General features: G+C 39.3%; 2 protein-coding genes across 3 annotated transcripts; one reads left to right on the forward strand and one right to left on the reverse strand.

The window, feature by feature from the left end:
* Window positions 1-1,107: 1,107 nt before the first annotated feature.
* On the forward strand, window positions 1,108-3,140 carry LOC147881097 (uncharacterized). Of its 2 annotated transcripts, XM_087370120.1 has the most exons (3): window positions 1,108-1,314; window positions 1,419-1,815; window positions 1,961-3,140. In XM_087370120.1, exons 2-3 carry the CDS (start codon window positions 1,507-1,509, stop codon window positions 2,231-2,233), a joined length of 582 nt encoding a protein of 193 aa, XP_087226246.1. In that variant the 5' UTR covers window positions 1,108-1,314; window positions 1,419-1,506; the 3' UTR covers window positions 2,234-3,140. The 2 variants fall into 2 exon arrangements, with proteins under 2 accessions (XP_087226246.1, XP_087226248.1); XM_087370122.1 differs by lacking the exon at window positions 1,108-1,314 and having other exon boundaries at window positions 1,401-1,815.
* Window positions 3,141-8,427: 5,287 nt separating this feature from the next.
* LOC147881098 (pentatricopeptide repeat-containing protein At2g33680-like) lies at window positions 8,428-11,348 on the reverse strand. Its single transcript, XM_087369980.1, has one exon. It carries the CDS (start codon window positions 11,069-11,071, stop codon window positions 8,750-8,752), a length of 2,322 nt encoding a protein of 773 aa, XP_087226106.1. The 5' UTR covers window positions 11,072-11,348; the 3' UTR covers window positions 8,428-8,749.
* Window positions 11,349-16,853: the final 5,505 nt, after the last annotated feature.

The following is a 16,853-nucleotide window of genomic DNA, read 5'->3' on the forward strand; positions in this document are numbered from 1 at the left end:
AATGCTTTCCTTTCACATTATAACTACCACATTTACTTGCTTGCCTTTCACATTATAACAATCACATTTACTGTGTTATAGATTTTCTAAGCAATCATGACTCACTTAAAAGAGTTGTCAGAGGACAATTAAATATTTTGCAAGCAATTACAAGGTGAAAATTTTGAATCATGGAAAGGACTAGGTCTCTTTTTCACTTCTCTTACCAGCTTTGTAGAGACAATAATAATTCTATTGTGATTTTGATCTCTCACCACTATCTTTTGTACCAATCTTTATAGATCTAGGGGAAACACAATTCACATTTGTGACTTTCCCAAATTTTACTTTTGGTAACAATTGTTTGTTTTCCCTCATCATGGGATAGTTGGTTAGCCTAACACTATACTATGCAACCTTAACATGGGTTTAAAGTGGCGAATTAATCAATGTTTGTTGACTGTAGAACTACTTGTTTGTAAGCTTTTTTCTCTCTTTTTGCTTCTCGTTGTCCATGCAATTTATTCCTTGTGAATAATGGTTTAAATGGAATTTGGTTATGTTTTCTAGGTTGTAAAGAGTGGCAAGTACTTTATGTACTCGTGAGACTTATTAAATGATGTGCTTTTTTGAAACACCAACTCCAACTCTCTAGGAGTGAATTTCTAGGACCATGCATGTGTGCACATGCATAGCACCCATGCAGGTGCGAGTGCGTGCGTGCACACACACAATGTGTGTGTGTGTGGGGGGGGGGGGGGGGGTAAGACTCGGGGAGTCATCTTATTTTCTTGACAAGAAGCTCTCCTAAATCGATGAGTGAGTGAAAGATGCAAGTCTCAAGAACTCTTTGCTGTAGATTGTGCTAGCAAAATCCTCTTTAGATGAGAGACACTTGCACCTCCCTTTTGAATGGGACTTTGCTTTGGTAATCTGCCCAGCATGTTGGGGTTGTTGACTCTGCTTCCAGGCAGCGCTGTAATCTTTTTCTTTTCTTCCAATTTAATATAATGGCAGCTTTTCGGGAAAAAAAAAAAGCACTCTTTTCAAAGTCTCATATAATGGTCACCTGAACTCGCCTGTCACCCAACCTCTGCTTGAACTCTCTCCCGCACAAGATCCCTCACCTTTATACAAGCACGTAACAGCACGCACCATTGATCGATCAGCTCTCCCCTTATTATACAACCAAGCAAGACTTCATCTATCGATCGATCTTCGAGCCAGCTGCGAGCTAGCGTTATCCCACGAAGGCGACTAACTGACTTACTACTCGATCAATCGATCTAGCGAGTGTAAGCGAGCTTGAGTCCCACGAAGGCTCTCAAGACTCTAGTCTGAGGGGGAGCAAGCAAGCAAGACGTAATCGATCGATCGATCCATCCATCCATCCATCGAGCGAGCGAGCTAGAGTACCTCGAAGGCTCTCAGGACTCTAGTACTGAAGGGGAGCAAGCAAGCAAGACTGAATCGATCGATCGAGCGAGCGAGCGAGCGAGGTACAGAGAGAAGAGAGCCCGAGAGCCCATGGCTCACGTCGTTAGAGCCTCTCCTTTGTTCAATTCCCCACGTCTACGATCTTGGAGCCCAGACACGGACGCCCACCTCTCCTTCCCGAGATCCTGTAGATGCCCTCCACGCGCCTCGCCCATCAGAGCTCATGCCTCTCATGCTTCCGTTTTCGTCGATCATCACGCTACTTTGGGCGTCCCTCATGGGGCTTCCAAGCCCGAAATCAAGCGCGCTTACCGTCGTCTTGCGAGACAATTTCATCCGGACGTCTGTAAAGACGGGTGCAGCGAGCAATGGTTTAAACATATCAATCTCGCATATGAGGTGCTTCCCTTGAACCCAAAATCTTTTCTCGCTGAATTATACCCGTTGCTGTTATAATTCATCTCAAACCCCAATCTTTCTCTTGCTGAATTGTATCCGTTGTTGTTATAATTCATCTTATTTTGTAATGTGGTTCCTATTGCAGAGTTTGATGAACGGCCGGAGTACTTCTGCCCTCAGGCCTGCATCCTGCGATGTCTCAACGTTCAGTTCGGAAGCGGGCTACCAAAGCTTGGAGGAGCTACTCATGAACTGCGGCGACGAAAGCGCTACGGAGCAAGCCTGGCGAAGCACATTCGTAGATTGCACATGGCTGAATCTGGGCGAGCCCCAAGAAACCATGGATGTGAGCGCATTCACAGGCACGCCGTCCGAAGAACTTACTACAGATGGGGAGATAGCGTGGCTGAGATGGTGAGAGCCCTCTACGAGCAACATCAAACCCCTCATTAACAAGAAATCCATCGCTGCGAGCTCGATCGAGACCTTTGTAATTGTAATGCGGGAATCCTTGGCTGCAATTCGATCAGGCAGGGATGAAGCCATCAACTAGGGATCCTATGAGCGAGATCGGCAGGCAAACGATCTAGCAATACATGATATCTCCTGATGTATGCACTTAGAGCTGATGTGTAACGCAAATGCACTCTGTCCTATTGTTGTCACTGTAACTGATGTTGATTTATCATACATCCACATATTGAAAGGTCACTTAGATGAGATGGGGATCACCCAAAGAATCAGCTTGCAGCAGAAAAGTTGTTAGAAGGAGAAGCAGTCAAGACTGTCATCAAGCGGATCACGAATCTTTGCAATTAGATGGCGACAGTAACCAGGAGGAGTATTCGAGCTCTAAATGTATACATTTTTTGCCTTTCCCCGAGTGCTGTTAGATGTTACTGGATTTATCAAGTCAAATACAATACAAAAATGATCTCCATACGAACAAGGTACCTATTACTTTGAAACTTTGCTCCAATTACAAACAAGTCAATAAGGTGCAGTGGTTACAGCATGTAAAACACAGGTGAGAACCCGAGTCCTCACTTTTGGAGAGTTTAATGCCATGCTTCTAGAGGGGGAGAAGCGGTTGAGGACCCATGATGGTGGAAGGGATGCAGCATTCACCACCACCAAAGGAAAGGGTGGTAAGAAGAAGAAGGATATTAAGAAGACGAAGTTGAAGGGTATTTGCCACTACTATAGCAAGACAGGTCACATGGTCAAAGACTGCAGAAAGTAGCATGTTATGCTAGTCCCAAGAAATTTCAGAATGGGGGTTCCACATGTCAACTGACTTCTTCTGATGTTCTCTTCATTCTCTTGAATAGAAGCCACTATGACTTCCATCTTCATCTTCTTCCGTTGGCTAATGAACTCATCTTCAATCATGATAGCCACATTACTAAGACAATAAAAACAGATTCATCCTACGTGGTGACAATTTTGAAGATATCCCTAAAGCCATAAAATAATGTGTGTTAATGTTTAAACAAATCTTATAGATTGCTAGACGTTGGAATTACGGCCATTCGTTTAGCAAAGAGTTAGTTGATCTGACTAGTCATCCATAGGAAAGGCCTTATGAATTCTTCCTGCACATGGAGTTAATACAATCTCTCGTTGAGAAATTGAGTAGGTATGATTGATGGATTATAAAGTATTTAGATACACATGAGACCATTATAGAGACTTCCATTCATGTTTGTGGTTCAAAGTTGTTCCTTGAAATTTCATTGCTCATAAAGTAATTTTCATCATTTGCAAATACTTGTTAATAGTACATGGGGAATTTCCTAGGAAGACATGTGTTAGTCTCTCTATATCTAAATGTGTCGTATGAGACCAAAGACATCTATGATTTACTTGTTGATCATTACTTCTGAACATTTTCTTTAGGGTACCATTCTATGTCTTGCCTTTTATCTGACCAATTTTTTTATCCCACCTACCTATGCTCATTATGGCATGCCTCCCTTTAGACCTAGTCAACCAATAACCTATGGATATGTGTAATATCCAAGGAAATATCCAATAACCTATGTGTAATATCCAAGGAAATTTTCTATTAATCCATATAATTCCCTCACTCTATTTTATTGGCTGTCAAGTGCCATCTTCAAATTTTCAACCCGTAGTAACACAAGTTTGATGTTCCACTTGCATTTCCTACCTAGTATTAATGATGATATCAATTGTAAACTTAAAAGTCCTTTTATTCATTTTAAGGATACAAACTTACATAGCTCTCTATGCATAATTATAGGCTCAGGTCTCTACTTCCGAGAGGCTAGATCATGAATAAGGTTTCATAGGAGTGACTAAAGGTGCCATGGAGCATCAAATACCATAAAGATATAGTTTAAAAACCACAAACTTATTGGATTTTTTCATGCAACATTTATGTGGGGACAAAGAGTGAAGTCAACAACTAGTTATATGTTCTTCTCAATCAACATTTTATATCATGGAGAAGTAAGAACTAGGACACGATTGCTTTGTTGACAATATTAGTATAACACGTGGATGCAAAATGATAAAACTAATAGGGCTCCGAGGGGGATCTAATATGATAGCTTGTGATAGTACAAGCATAATGGCTTTAGGAAAGAGCCCAAAAGATCGTGGAAAGTAATACAAATTCATATTTCATATCAATCTAATTGGCGTCAATTCAAGAAGGGAGAAAATCGGCATATCCCCCATTTCTCTAGAGATTAGTTGGTAGATGTATTCTTTAAGGCATTGCCAGGGATAAAGTTTCCAAAGAGAATCTATATGTCATACCTTCAACTAAATGTGAAGTGTTAGTGAGGAATGTATTGATGTAGTATATCACTTACGTCAGTGTGTGGATAAGATGATACATGAATAACCTATGTGTAATATCCATTTTAATTTTCTATTAATCCATATAATTCCCTCATTCTATTTTATTGGCTGTCAAGTGCTATCTTCAAATTTTCAACCCCTAGTAACACATGTTTGATGTTCCACTTGCATTTCCTACCTAGTATTAATGATGATATCAATTGTAAACTTAAAAGTCCTTTGATTCATTTTAAGGATACAAAGTTACATAGCTCTCTATGCATAATTATAGGCTTAGGTCTCTACTTCCGAGAGGCTAGATCATGAATAAGGTTTCATAGGAGTGACTAAGGTGCCATGGAGCATCAAATACCATAAAGATATAGTTTAAAAACCACAAACTTATTGGATTTTTTCATGCAACATTTATATGGGGACAAAGAGTGAAGTCAACAAGTAGTTATATGTTCTTCTCAATCAACATTTTATATCATGGAGAAGTAAGAACTAGGACACGATTGCTTTGTTGACAATATTAGTATAACACGTGGATGCAAAATGATAAAACTAATAAGGCTCCGAGGGGGATCTAATATGATAGCTTGTGATAGTACAAGCATAATGGCTTTAGGAAAGAGCCCAAAAGATCATGGAAAGTAATACAAATTCATATTTCATATCAATCTAATTGGCATCAATTCAAGAAGGGAGAAAATCGGCATATCCCCCATTTCTCTAGAGATTAGTTGGTAGATGTATTCTTTAAGGCATTGCCAGGGATAAAGTTTCCAAAGAGAATCTATATGTCATACCTTCAACTAAATGGGAAGTGTTAGTGAGGAATGTATTGATGTAGTATATCACTTAGGTCAGTGTGTGGATAAGATGATACATGAAAAGGATGAGGATCTAGTCCTAACTCTCACTTTATAAAAGGTTCCCATACATCATAGACATGAGACCTTGAACTAAATGGGAAGTTTCAGGGTAGTGAGTATGCGAATCTCATGTATTGAAGTAGTATATTACATAGGTTAGTGTCTGGGTAGCATAATACATGGAGAAGATGAGGATATACTTCTAGCTCTCACCTTGTATAAGGTTTATTTTCTTTTGGATAGATGCTCATTGTAGGTCGTGTGTGCATATGCTCATGCATCTGTGTGTGCGTGCATGCATGTATGTGTGCGTGTGCACGCGCGTGCGTGTGCGCTTGCACGCGCTCACGTCTTACAAATTTAATCCTAAAATCATGTGCATGCGGTTTATAAGTGCAACGAGAATCCAATTGAAATCATACTCAACCAAAATTGGCAGACAAAAAAACGGAATGGTATTGCTCTTCAACAAAGCAATTATCATAAAATTATAAACTTATATAAAAATAAACATGAGTCACATCATTGAAATGGGGCAAGCCTTCATAGGAACAAGCTCTAGATAATGGCAAGCCAAGATATGTGAGTTGCAGAAAATTCATTTTTACAGTAACTTTTATCATCGTAAAGATAAAAAATTTAAGAATATATACGCCAAGTTTGAGATCAAAATACTCATATATTCATGATGAACTTAATATACGAATTTTAGTGTATTACAAGTATAGGAGTGAAAGGACCAAGGATAAGGAAACCTCTCCATGGCAAAAGAATCAATTAGTAGCATTTAACAAATTTTGGTGTATTACAAGTATAGGAGTGAAAGGACCAAGGATAAGGAAACCTCTCCATGGCAAAAGAATCAATTAGTAGCATTTACATAAAAGATTGTCTCTTCAGCCAAGTCCATCATGCCAAATAAGTCTATCTATGGATCTATTCCCAACTCACCTTTTTTTAATTGATGTCAGAGAACAAGATAATTTTGGTTTGCAAAAAAAATAATTACAGGCAGTGTTCCTTCTTGTCTCTACATAGGATATCAATGGTTTACCTCTCCATCACGAAGAGCATCTGTTTTGGATCCTTCTTTGCTCTTCTTTTAATTACATTGTAGATTGCTGGAGGTTGAATAGCTTTAGTTTTACCAATTATGGATTGGATATGTATTCACTATTTCACTCGGCTCGTGTTGTGGTTTGGTAAAACTAAATATCATTGTTAAGATTAAGCCTTTATTCAACGGGTCTCCACCTCTCCAGAATGAAGAGCATCTGTTTTGCATCCTTTTTTACTCGTTTTAATACTACATAATAGACTATTGGAGGGTGAATGGCATCAGTTTTGCCAAATATAGATTGGGTATGTATTCACTATTTCAAGAGGGTGGTGTCGTGGTTTGATAAAACCAAATATCTTTGTTAACATTAAGACCTCGTTCAATGGGTCTAACTCTTTGTAGTCCACTCACTTTTTGGTAATCATCTTCATACTGCACGACCACTCCCATCCATTTCTAGAAAATACGGCTTTAAAGGTCAATAATCTTTAATACAAGGCCATCCAAAACCGCTTTCTTTATTGCACTCGAGCTTTTTTGTTGATTCTTTCTCCAAATAAAATGTATTTAACTCAATCGGATGGTGATATAATATCAGAATATCCTTCTATACATTTTCGATAAAACTAAACAATCCTAATAACGATTGTAAAGCTATCACAGTCTTAGGAACCAAAAAATAGACTACAAACTTCCCAATATATGGGTCTAGTATATCATTAATCAACATAACAAACATACTCAACAGCATTACCAAAACCTCTAAAAGCTGCCTCTCAACTTGAATTTTAATCTAATAGTGACCACCCTTCAAGATCAATCTTACTAAATATTATGGCCCCATGTAATACATCTAACACATCGTCCATGCTAGCCATGAATAAATATGCTTACATTATTTACTCTTGGTAATCAATGCAAAGACGAAAAGAACCCTCTCTTTCCCCTTTATTATATCATTGGAGAAGCAAAAGGTGAGAAACTAGGTTGAATTTTCCCCAAGTTGAGGTGTTCTTCCACTTGTCTCCATTTTTCAACTTTTCCTATAAAACTCAACCTATGAGGAGGCCTATTTATAGGTTTTGCCCAAGGAATAAGTTCGATTTTACATTGAGCATTCCCATCTAGGAGGTTACCCATAAGGTAGCTCACCCTTAAAACAATGAGAAAATTCATATTGAATGTCTGATTAGCTAATAAGTCCATCTCCCCATCTTGGGTAGCCAAAGAGTTAGTCGATGCATACTCAAACGACTATATTGACACGCTACAAAGGAATAAGAACCCACCTACAGTTTTTCAAACCTCTTGGGTTTTACTTTGCATGTAGCATATATTTGTAATTAGAAGTCCTGTAACTAGTTAGGCCATTGTATGTGGTTGCATTATGTGCTGGTCTCTGTCGCGGCAATGCAATCTTCCCAAAGTAGTCACCATTGAGAAGCCAACAAAACAACAGCATCAACGCCATGCTAGTACACACAACTATTCTCGCAAGGACATCTTTGGATGTACCTCAAGTACACCCCAGAAATCCGGATTCCAGCAGCAAGGACATTACAAGAAGACAATGTTTCCAGTCCATGAGCATGTCTGACTTGCACAAGAAGATATTCCTACACCCTCCAAAAGCACATGCTAAGATTTTCAGAATAAATTCAGCCTAGTAAAAGCTCAAGAACACGAACCGAATCTCTCTTAAAGAAACCTCAAACCACTAAGGGAGATCTACTCGTATGAGTATATGTGCATGACCATAAATAATATACATTGCTGGTATGCATCAGGCTTCATTACTTAAGCATGACTACACAGAGCTCTATCCAGCTCCGTCACAATATGCGACAGCATGGAGAAGAATTGCCTGGGCATGTCCTAATAAATAAATTTAGATTAACAAATTCTAACCTGCTTGTGGCTTCTGAAATTGGCAGAACTCTCAGACTGAGTAGTCAGCTGTCTGTTGGGTGACATCTAGACCCATAATATGCATGGGTCTCATGTGCATTAATGCAACTGACAATAGCAAAAATATCCCACTGGGGATTGTAGCTTGAGCATTCCAGTCTTGAAGTTATCTGTGCTATTAGTATCTGTCTTTGTAGGTGCCTTGTGGGAGGCTGCACAAACACTCAGTCTTTCTTATTCAGTTGTACTAATAAGCCAACAAGCTCTTGTCAGGTTCTCACAGTGAGACTATATTATCTTTAGCTGAATGTAAAACCAAATCCAATCGTGGAGTATATCCTTGATCCTCCATTTGGGCACGTAACCGGCACAGCTTTGTGTAGAGATCATCAATTTCTGGACGACCGCTGTCTCCAATGGTAAAATCATACACATTGCTGTCAATCTCAACAAAGGCCCTCCCTGGCTTCTTCCAAGCACTTTCAGATATTCTCAGCTCTTCTAATCTGTTAGCATCCCCCCACATGTCAGCATGAGCATACATGTTAGACATAAGAACACATGCAGCAGAATAAGCATGGTCTATGGCAACCACATGATTAAAGCATCGTTGTCCTTGTTCCAAACTGCCATGTGTTTTGCAATGACCAAGCAATGTTGTCCATCCCACAGCATTGACTTGAAATGGCATCATTAACAATACATCCTCTGCTTCTATCAAATGTCCAGACCGCCCAAGAAGGTCAACTATGCAATTGTAATGATCAAGGGTTGGTTTAATACCATGGTCTTCTATTAACGTTTTCAAGTAAAAACAGCCTTCATCAACTAGGCCTAAATGACTGCAAGCAGATAGAAGTGAAACAAAAGTGGCATCGTTTGGTGTCAAGCCTTCTCTTTGCATGTGCTCAAAATATTGCAAGGCTAGCTTAAAATTACTATGGTCAGCATATCCTGCAATTATTGAATTCCATAATACTACATCCCGCCTGGGCAATTTGTCAAATAAGCCACTTGCCTCCTCAAGCTTGCCACATTTGACAAACATGTCAATGAGAGCGGTTGCCACAAATATGTCCAACTCAAAGCCACTTTGAACAATGTCATCATGAATCAACTTGGCCTGATCTAGGGCTACTATGCTGGAACAACCTTTGAGGATGCAAGCAAAAGTGACTGTATTTGGCTTTACTTGCTCTTGCTGCATATTCTGAAAAAGTTGAAGAGCCTCCTGAGCATGCCCAGCATAAGTGAGTCCAGCAATCATTGTACTCCACGTTACTACATCACGATTGGACAATTTATCAAACACCATGCGTGCGTCCTCTATGCTCTCACATTTAATGTACATGTCCATGAGACAGCTCCCAATATTTGGACTTGATTCAACCCCTTGATCAATGATTTTTTTATGTATCAGTTTGCCCTGGTCTAAGGCTGTTGCACTGGAACATGCTTTCAAAGTTCCTACAAATGTTACCTGATCTGGATCCACACCCTCCTCTTGCATGCGCTGGAAAAGCTTTAAAGCCTCCTGATCATCACCGTTTTGGGCATATCCTGCAATTATAGTGTTCCATGTCACCAGATCACACTTCGATATTTTATCAAACAACCTTCTTGCATCATTGAGGGTCTTACATTTCGAGTACATGTCAATGAGCGTGCTCTCAATAAGGATGTCCGACTCACAGCCACTTTCAATGATTTTGGCATGAATCAGTTTGCCCTCATTTGGGCATATAAAGCTGGAGCATGCCTTCAGAATGGAGACAAACACACCATTGTCTGTTTTCAGGCCTTTTTGTTGCATTTTCTGGAAGAGTTGCAGTGCCTTTTTAGGATAGCCATGTTGGACATATCCTGCTATCATTGCACTCAATGTCACTACAGTTTGCTCTTTTGAATTGTCAAACACCATCTGTGCATCCTGAAGGCTTCCACACTTGGCATACATGTCAATGAGAATGTTCCCGACAAAAATATTTGACTCGTCGCCACTTTTAATGACATCAGCATGAATCAGCTTACCATCTGTAAGCGATTCTACACTAGCACATGCTTTTAGAACTGCTACAAGAACATGCCCATCTGATTTCACATCCGAGGATCGCATTTTATAATACAATGCAAGAGCTTCGTCACTTTGTCCAAGCTTGACATGCGCAGAGATAATTGCACCCCATGCAAACACATCTGGGTTGGAGAGTCTGCTGAAGACTTGGTGAGCTTCCAACACACTCCCACATGCAGCAAACATGCGGATCAGATGGCTCCCAAGAAAGGCATTTGACTCCAAACCACTTCTTGTGATCAGAGTAGTCACTTGTCTGCCTAACGAAAGATCTTTCTTATCTATACAGCCACGCAAGAGACCATAAAGAATATTCTTAGAAATAGAAATTCCTCCTTCATTCCTGAGGTGTGCAGCCTGCAGTGCGTCTCCAAGCCGTCCCTCTTCACTTAATGTTATCAGCCCATTAGAGATTGAGCTACACAACACGTTATTGACGAACGTTTTTAGGTCCCCTTGTTGCAACTTTTGAGAAAATTGAAGTGCCTTCCGGGTATGAACGTGCTGGAGAGATTCTATTGTCATTGTGCTCCATGTCTGCTACACTACCATCATCGAATTTGCATATTCGAGGGTACGTGTTTGTAACCCAATTTAGGGACTGGTTATGCTAGTTGCGAGGAGACTTGAATGAAACAGCCTTCAGCGCAGATAAGAAAAATCATATTTCCAAACCTGTCGATCCTCCACTACGCCATTTCTCTGCTGTAACCACTCGCTAAGAATCTACACAACGATCAGAAAGCTATACTTCATGTGCAAGCTTGATGTGTCAAGAAAAATAGGCCTTACTTTATGCTGTTGGCAATCCATGTCCTAGTGTCATGTTGCACCATTCAATGCGAACTCAACCTGTTTACAGACTAGCGCACCATGGACACTGCCCACCTCCAATCCATAGCTTTCACCATGGGAGCGCATCTAGTCTGTAAACACCTTCAGATGCCCGCACCTTTGTTTCTTGTTGCAAGCTCCGCTTGCTCCATCTATTGCATTTGTGGTGACTTTTTTCTAATTTTTGCTTGCACTGACTTCAATACTTAGATGTTCTACACTTGGTGCTGCATCTCTTTGGCCGTTCGTCTTCCCATGGCAAGGCTAGAGCGGCAGGAGACATGTCCCCTGTATAATTTGCATTTTGGTTGCTTAAAACAAGAGTTCTCAATTGCGTGTGGGCACTACCTCCTAATAGAGTGGAAAAGCAAGCACTTTTCGATAAAAAGAGAAAGTAAACAGTTTTTAAAAGGGAGTGGAGCTATTAAAAGGCAATTTTTGGAGGATAATCTCCATAAATGGTAATTTTTTGCGGTGCTTTTTTTGGGCCTAGTTGGTGGTAGGACTCACACACACCCACCTGTTTCAACCACCAAGCTAGACTCCCATTGGCATAAATGGCAATTTGAAATGCATAACTTAACTATTTTTTTAAAAGTTCCACACGAAAATTCACAAAAGACTTTCACTTGTTTACTATAGCACTACCTCTAAGGAGGTAATGCTAACAAAGATGGGACTTGTCATCCCAGTTATAACCATCTGTCTTGAAATACCTCCGAACCTCAAGTAAATAATGGCATTAAATGGCCATGGTATTGGCACCATATGAACACAACAAATCAAACCATCAAGATGAAGGGAGAAAACACCGTTACAATTCATATTGACACTAGAAGGCTTTTACTAATATTTGATGCAATCCTAATGAATAAAATAATATGCTTTCCTTTTGCATTTCTTCGAATCTAATATTTTGACTTCAAAACATATTTTTGGTCTTTGAAATATAAAACCAACGCGGTGGTTATTTGGGATATACTAAAAACAAGTTATGGGATTTAATAAAACCAGCGCGGTGGTTGTTTGGGATATACTAAAAGCAAGCATGGAATTTATCGTTTGGGATTTACAAAAACAATTTAATAAAACCAGCGCAGTGGTTATTTGGAATATACTAAAAACAAGCATGGGATTTATCGCTTGGGATTTGCAAAAACAAGTGCGATGGTTAGTTTGGGATTTACTAAAAGAAGCGTAGTCTCAAATACATTTTCCATTTTCTAGGATAAGTGGAATATTGTTTCCTTGCAATGAGACTACTATCTTAGTTATCCTCGTCCATTGCTTCAAGACACCCTAAGATGTGATCATGTGTGTCTAAATCCAATTTGAAGGCACTCTTGCCCTTCTTTTGTTGTGGCGCAAGTTGCATCTAGAACGTAATAGCTCTTACTCGATGAGAGTATACAATGTCTGTGGACTCTAATGTAGCAGTTCGTAATTGCGGCCTCTCTTGGATGTTTTTTAGTACCAAAAAGCTCCGACTACTACATCCCACTTCTCATAGGTTGTTCCCCAATTATCCTTAAATGCTAGCTCAACCTTGTGCTTAGGTTTTGTGCACTGCAACAGAAAGTATGGGTCATCTTCCTCGTTCTCCCCAGAGGTAGCGATAACTACAAAGTTATCCTCCTCTTCCAGACAGTCAGCGAGGTCATCGAAACTCTCCCCAAACTATGGCGAGTCATTGTTTGTCTCTCCATTGTTTGTCACTCCATCTGAACGTAGAGGGAAAAGTCGAACTCACTCCCACGTCTTCACAGTTGCAATTGTATATCTTTGTCTTATTTGGGTATCTAAGGAATTAGCATTTTTTAACCTTGGCTTCAAACATGCTTCTTTTATGCTTGTAATAATGGGCATATATTGTCAAACCAAATACTTGAAGATGTCTCATCATTGGATTGACTTATGTCCATGCCTCTTGTAGTAAATTTCTTTGAGTGCATGTGTTGGGAGCAGCTAATTAAACATATAGTTGTTGAACGTGCTTATATCCAAAATGAGTTTGTTGAAATCCTTGCTTGTAACATAATTTTCTCAAATTACCATGTTCTTCCTCTCGATCACACCATTCCATCAGACCTTAGTCATTTTCCTCTATCCCAATTCCCCTCCCTAGAGGAAAGTCCTGGATATTGCATTCCAATCATTAAGTTCATGGAGAAGAACAATCTAGTTCATGGCTTACCAAAGATAGATAAATGGGAAATTTGTGAAGGATATGTGGATGGCAAGCAACAGAGGGAACCATTTATGGTCCTTTTGATTTTGATCATATTAAGATTATTTTTAAAGGTAAATAAATGTTTTATTGTATTTGTATTAGAATAAATGTATTTATATTAGAAGATTTTTACAAGTAATGTCTTGTAGCATACATACCCTTCTCCAAAAGGAGAGAAGAAAGATAAAAGTGATTGATGTCTAAGAAGCTAAAACATATGAGATTACTAATTGGACATCTAGGTAAGCATATGAGATCAATAATTGGACATTTAACTAAACAACAAGTAAGCGAACAAAATGCATCTTCCATTAGGCATGGTTATTCGGGGCAGTGAAGCAATAGCATGGTAGGAGGTAAGGGACTTGCTAGAACTTATTGACATCTCAGAGGGAACCTCTTTTACCTAGACCAATAATCAGTGCGGAGCCAACCACAGAAAGGCTAGGATAGAGAGAGTTTACCTTCCAAACAAATCTATGAAAAAGCACTCATTTGCAGAGTCACAGCCATGGCCATAAACTGGATAAGGGAGAGGGTAAGATGGTGAAGTATTCGCTCAAGGCAGATCCATTCTTCTTCCAGCTCCTACATGTTAGGGACTAAATTGCAAGGATTTGGCAAGCATCCTTTGAGGAATGGCGAATAGACATAACAAAAAACTTTCTCAAAGCCATAAAAAGAAGGGCAGCTCGAGCAAGAGTCAAGAGGAGGAAACAACTAGAGGGAAAAATATGGGAAAGTGCAGCAAATACATCTAAGCAAGGCCAAATCTCCTTAAGGAGCCTAAGGGAGGAACTCATAAGAGAAGCCATTGTGGAAGAGCAACAAGCAAGTGTCTATATGAGAGAGTGCATGCAAGGGTGACAGAGCCAATGAAGGATGCTAAGGAAAAAACATGCATAGGAGAGTATTGAATTTCTACGAGTGGACAGTCTGGTGGTATCGAACGAGGACACCATTCTTCAAGTTGTGGCGGACCACTTTCAGAAGATTCTAGGAGAACCTGAGTGCATTACATCCAATAAATTGAGTCCCGTAGAACATTGCAATTAGTCACAGTCAAGAGTAGTGTCAAATTTTGATTCGGTTTATTTTGATAGAGATATCACAAAACTGAAGAACTAAAGGGGGTGATAGAACAGATGGCCAAGGGGAAAAATGGGAGGTTCTACTATACCTATAAATATAAGCTAGTGTTTTGGGAGAAAATCTATACACGGTATTGGATTCCTATTAGTTGCACACTCAAAGACTACATGATTTTCTCTCATGCTAGCAAGAGTAGTTGCATCTATGGAAACTAGATGCTTAGTAGCTTCATGAGGTTTTACAGATATGATGTAAAGGCTAGTTGTATCTATGGGAGAACCATCTAAATTCTCTTAAATATAGAAACACTCTTTCCCACCTCCCCCCACCCCCAAAAAAAAGTCTCTCTATGATCCGTCATCAATAAGTTTCACTACAATATCTCCTATGCCTTCAATCAGTATTTATCATCAACAAGATACATATTCTAGGGTATATTTGATGGCTTCCTTGATTTGAACCTATCCTTTTCGATTCTCATTTGCTCCTGAATCTCAATACACCCAGATTGTTTGTTAGCCAAGTATACTGATAATAATTCTTTAGTTGTATAGTATGATCTCTTATTTGTTCATCCATTTACTTTGCATGAGATTGATTGACAACCGTTGTCAACACTAAGAAGCTTTGTTGCGATGCATACACTTGCAAAGCCTTGCTCTTGCCAGAGCTAGACCATTGTCCTTTATAGTTGTGATGCAACAATGCATATTGAATATCTACATAAAGCCTTGATGATTCCCTTTTAGCTTCGACTTGCAATGCCTTGCCATGTGACCTTCTTTTCCACATTTGTAACATATCACCTTTCCTTTCTATTGATTTTTATTTTTACTCGTGATATTTTGAATTAGATTTGCCTTTGGTACCTTCAAAATTTTATCATTAATATCAAGGCTATGGGTACCTTGCTAAAATCAAGTCCTTTTTTTTTTGGCTTCTTCTTGAGCTAAAATTGTAGTAAGTTCATTTTGGTGTTATATGCTTGTCTATGGAAATGATTCTACCTTGATATTCTTATATGAATGGGTCACACTTCTCAAAACATGCAAAATACATATCTTTTTATGTTGGTCCAATCTCTATTATCTTTGAGAGTGCACGTTTGAATCAAATGCTCTTTAATAGTTTCACCTGCTTCCATTCTCATATTTTTCAATAGTCACTATAGACTGAACATAGTTACCAATGTCTTCCCTTCATAGATTGCTACCAACTTTGTCTAGATGTCGTTTGCAAGTAAAGCTTGTCATCCTCCGATCTTCTAGCCCATTGGTTGGTTATAATTTTCATGATTCTTCAAAACAAGTTGGTGAACTCCAAATTGCCAACTTTTGTACACGAGTGACTTCATCTACAAAGAAGAAATAGGAATTCATATAACTCTCTCTCATGTGATTATCTTCTAATTACTCCCAAATTCTTCACATAGTCTTCAGATGATAAGGTGCACATAGAATCCAATTACTCCTACAACACTTGCCATCAAAGCTCTATGCTCTAATTTATAGGGCTTGTTTGCTATTGCAAAGCTTGATTAGGTCCCTGAGCTTCACGAGTAGTTCTCAACAATATGGTTGGGGTTTAGAAGTAATGTCCCATAGTGATACTCCCACACATTCCAACGTTCCCATCTTCTGAGAATTAAACCCCTTGTTCAATACCAAGGTCTAGACAACCAAGGAAGCTAGTACACTTGATAATCATGTGTCACATACCATATATTCCTTCCAGCAACTCGAATGTTTGGATGAAACATCAATCCCAAGGTTCCCCTTATACTAAGCCCTTGGCTTATGCTTATAAGCCTAGCTCCAAGTATCTTTGGTATCTAATCCTAATAATAGAGTTATGCCCTCCTAAATGGCCTACCTTTCCATAAAAGCATACTTTTTAAATATTTTCCTTTCCTTCTTTTTAAACCTCATCCATTGGCTCGTCTCAATCTGGGGTTAATCCAAATCCCTACCATAGCTTCACTGTGCATTGATCCTTTAAACCTTTAAACCAAGATTTTCCTTGCCTTCTTCAGAGTCTATCCACAAGATTTGAACCCCATCCATTGGCTCGTCTCAACCTAGGGTTAATCCAAATCCCTAGCTTCATTGTGCATTGGTCCTTTAAACCTATTGACTAGCCTAGATGACTATC

This window comes from Dipteris shenzhenensis, chromosome 31, assembly GCF_047967505.1.
Source record: "Dipteris shenzhenensis isolate YYH24624 ecotype China chromosome 31, Dip_SZ_1.0, whole genome shotgun sequence".
Lineage (NCBI taxonomy): Eukaryota > Viridiplantae > Streptophyta > Polypodiopsida > Gleicheniales > Dipteridaceae > Dipteris > Dipteris shenzhenensis.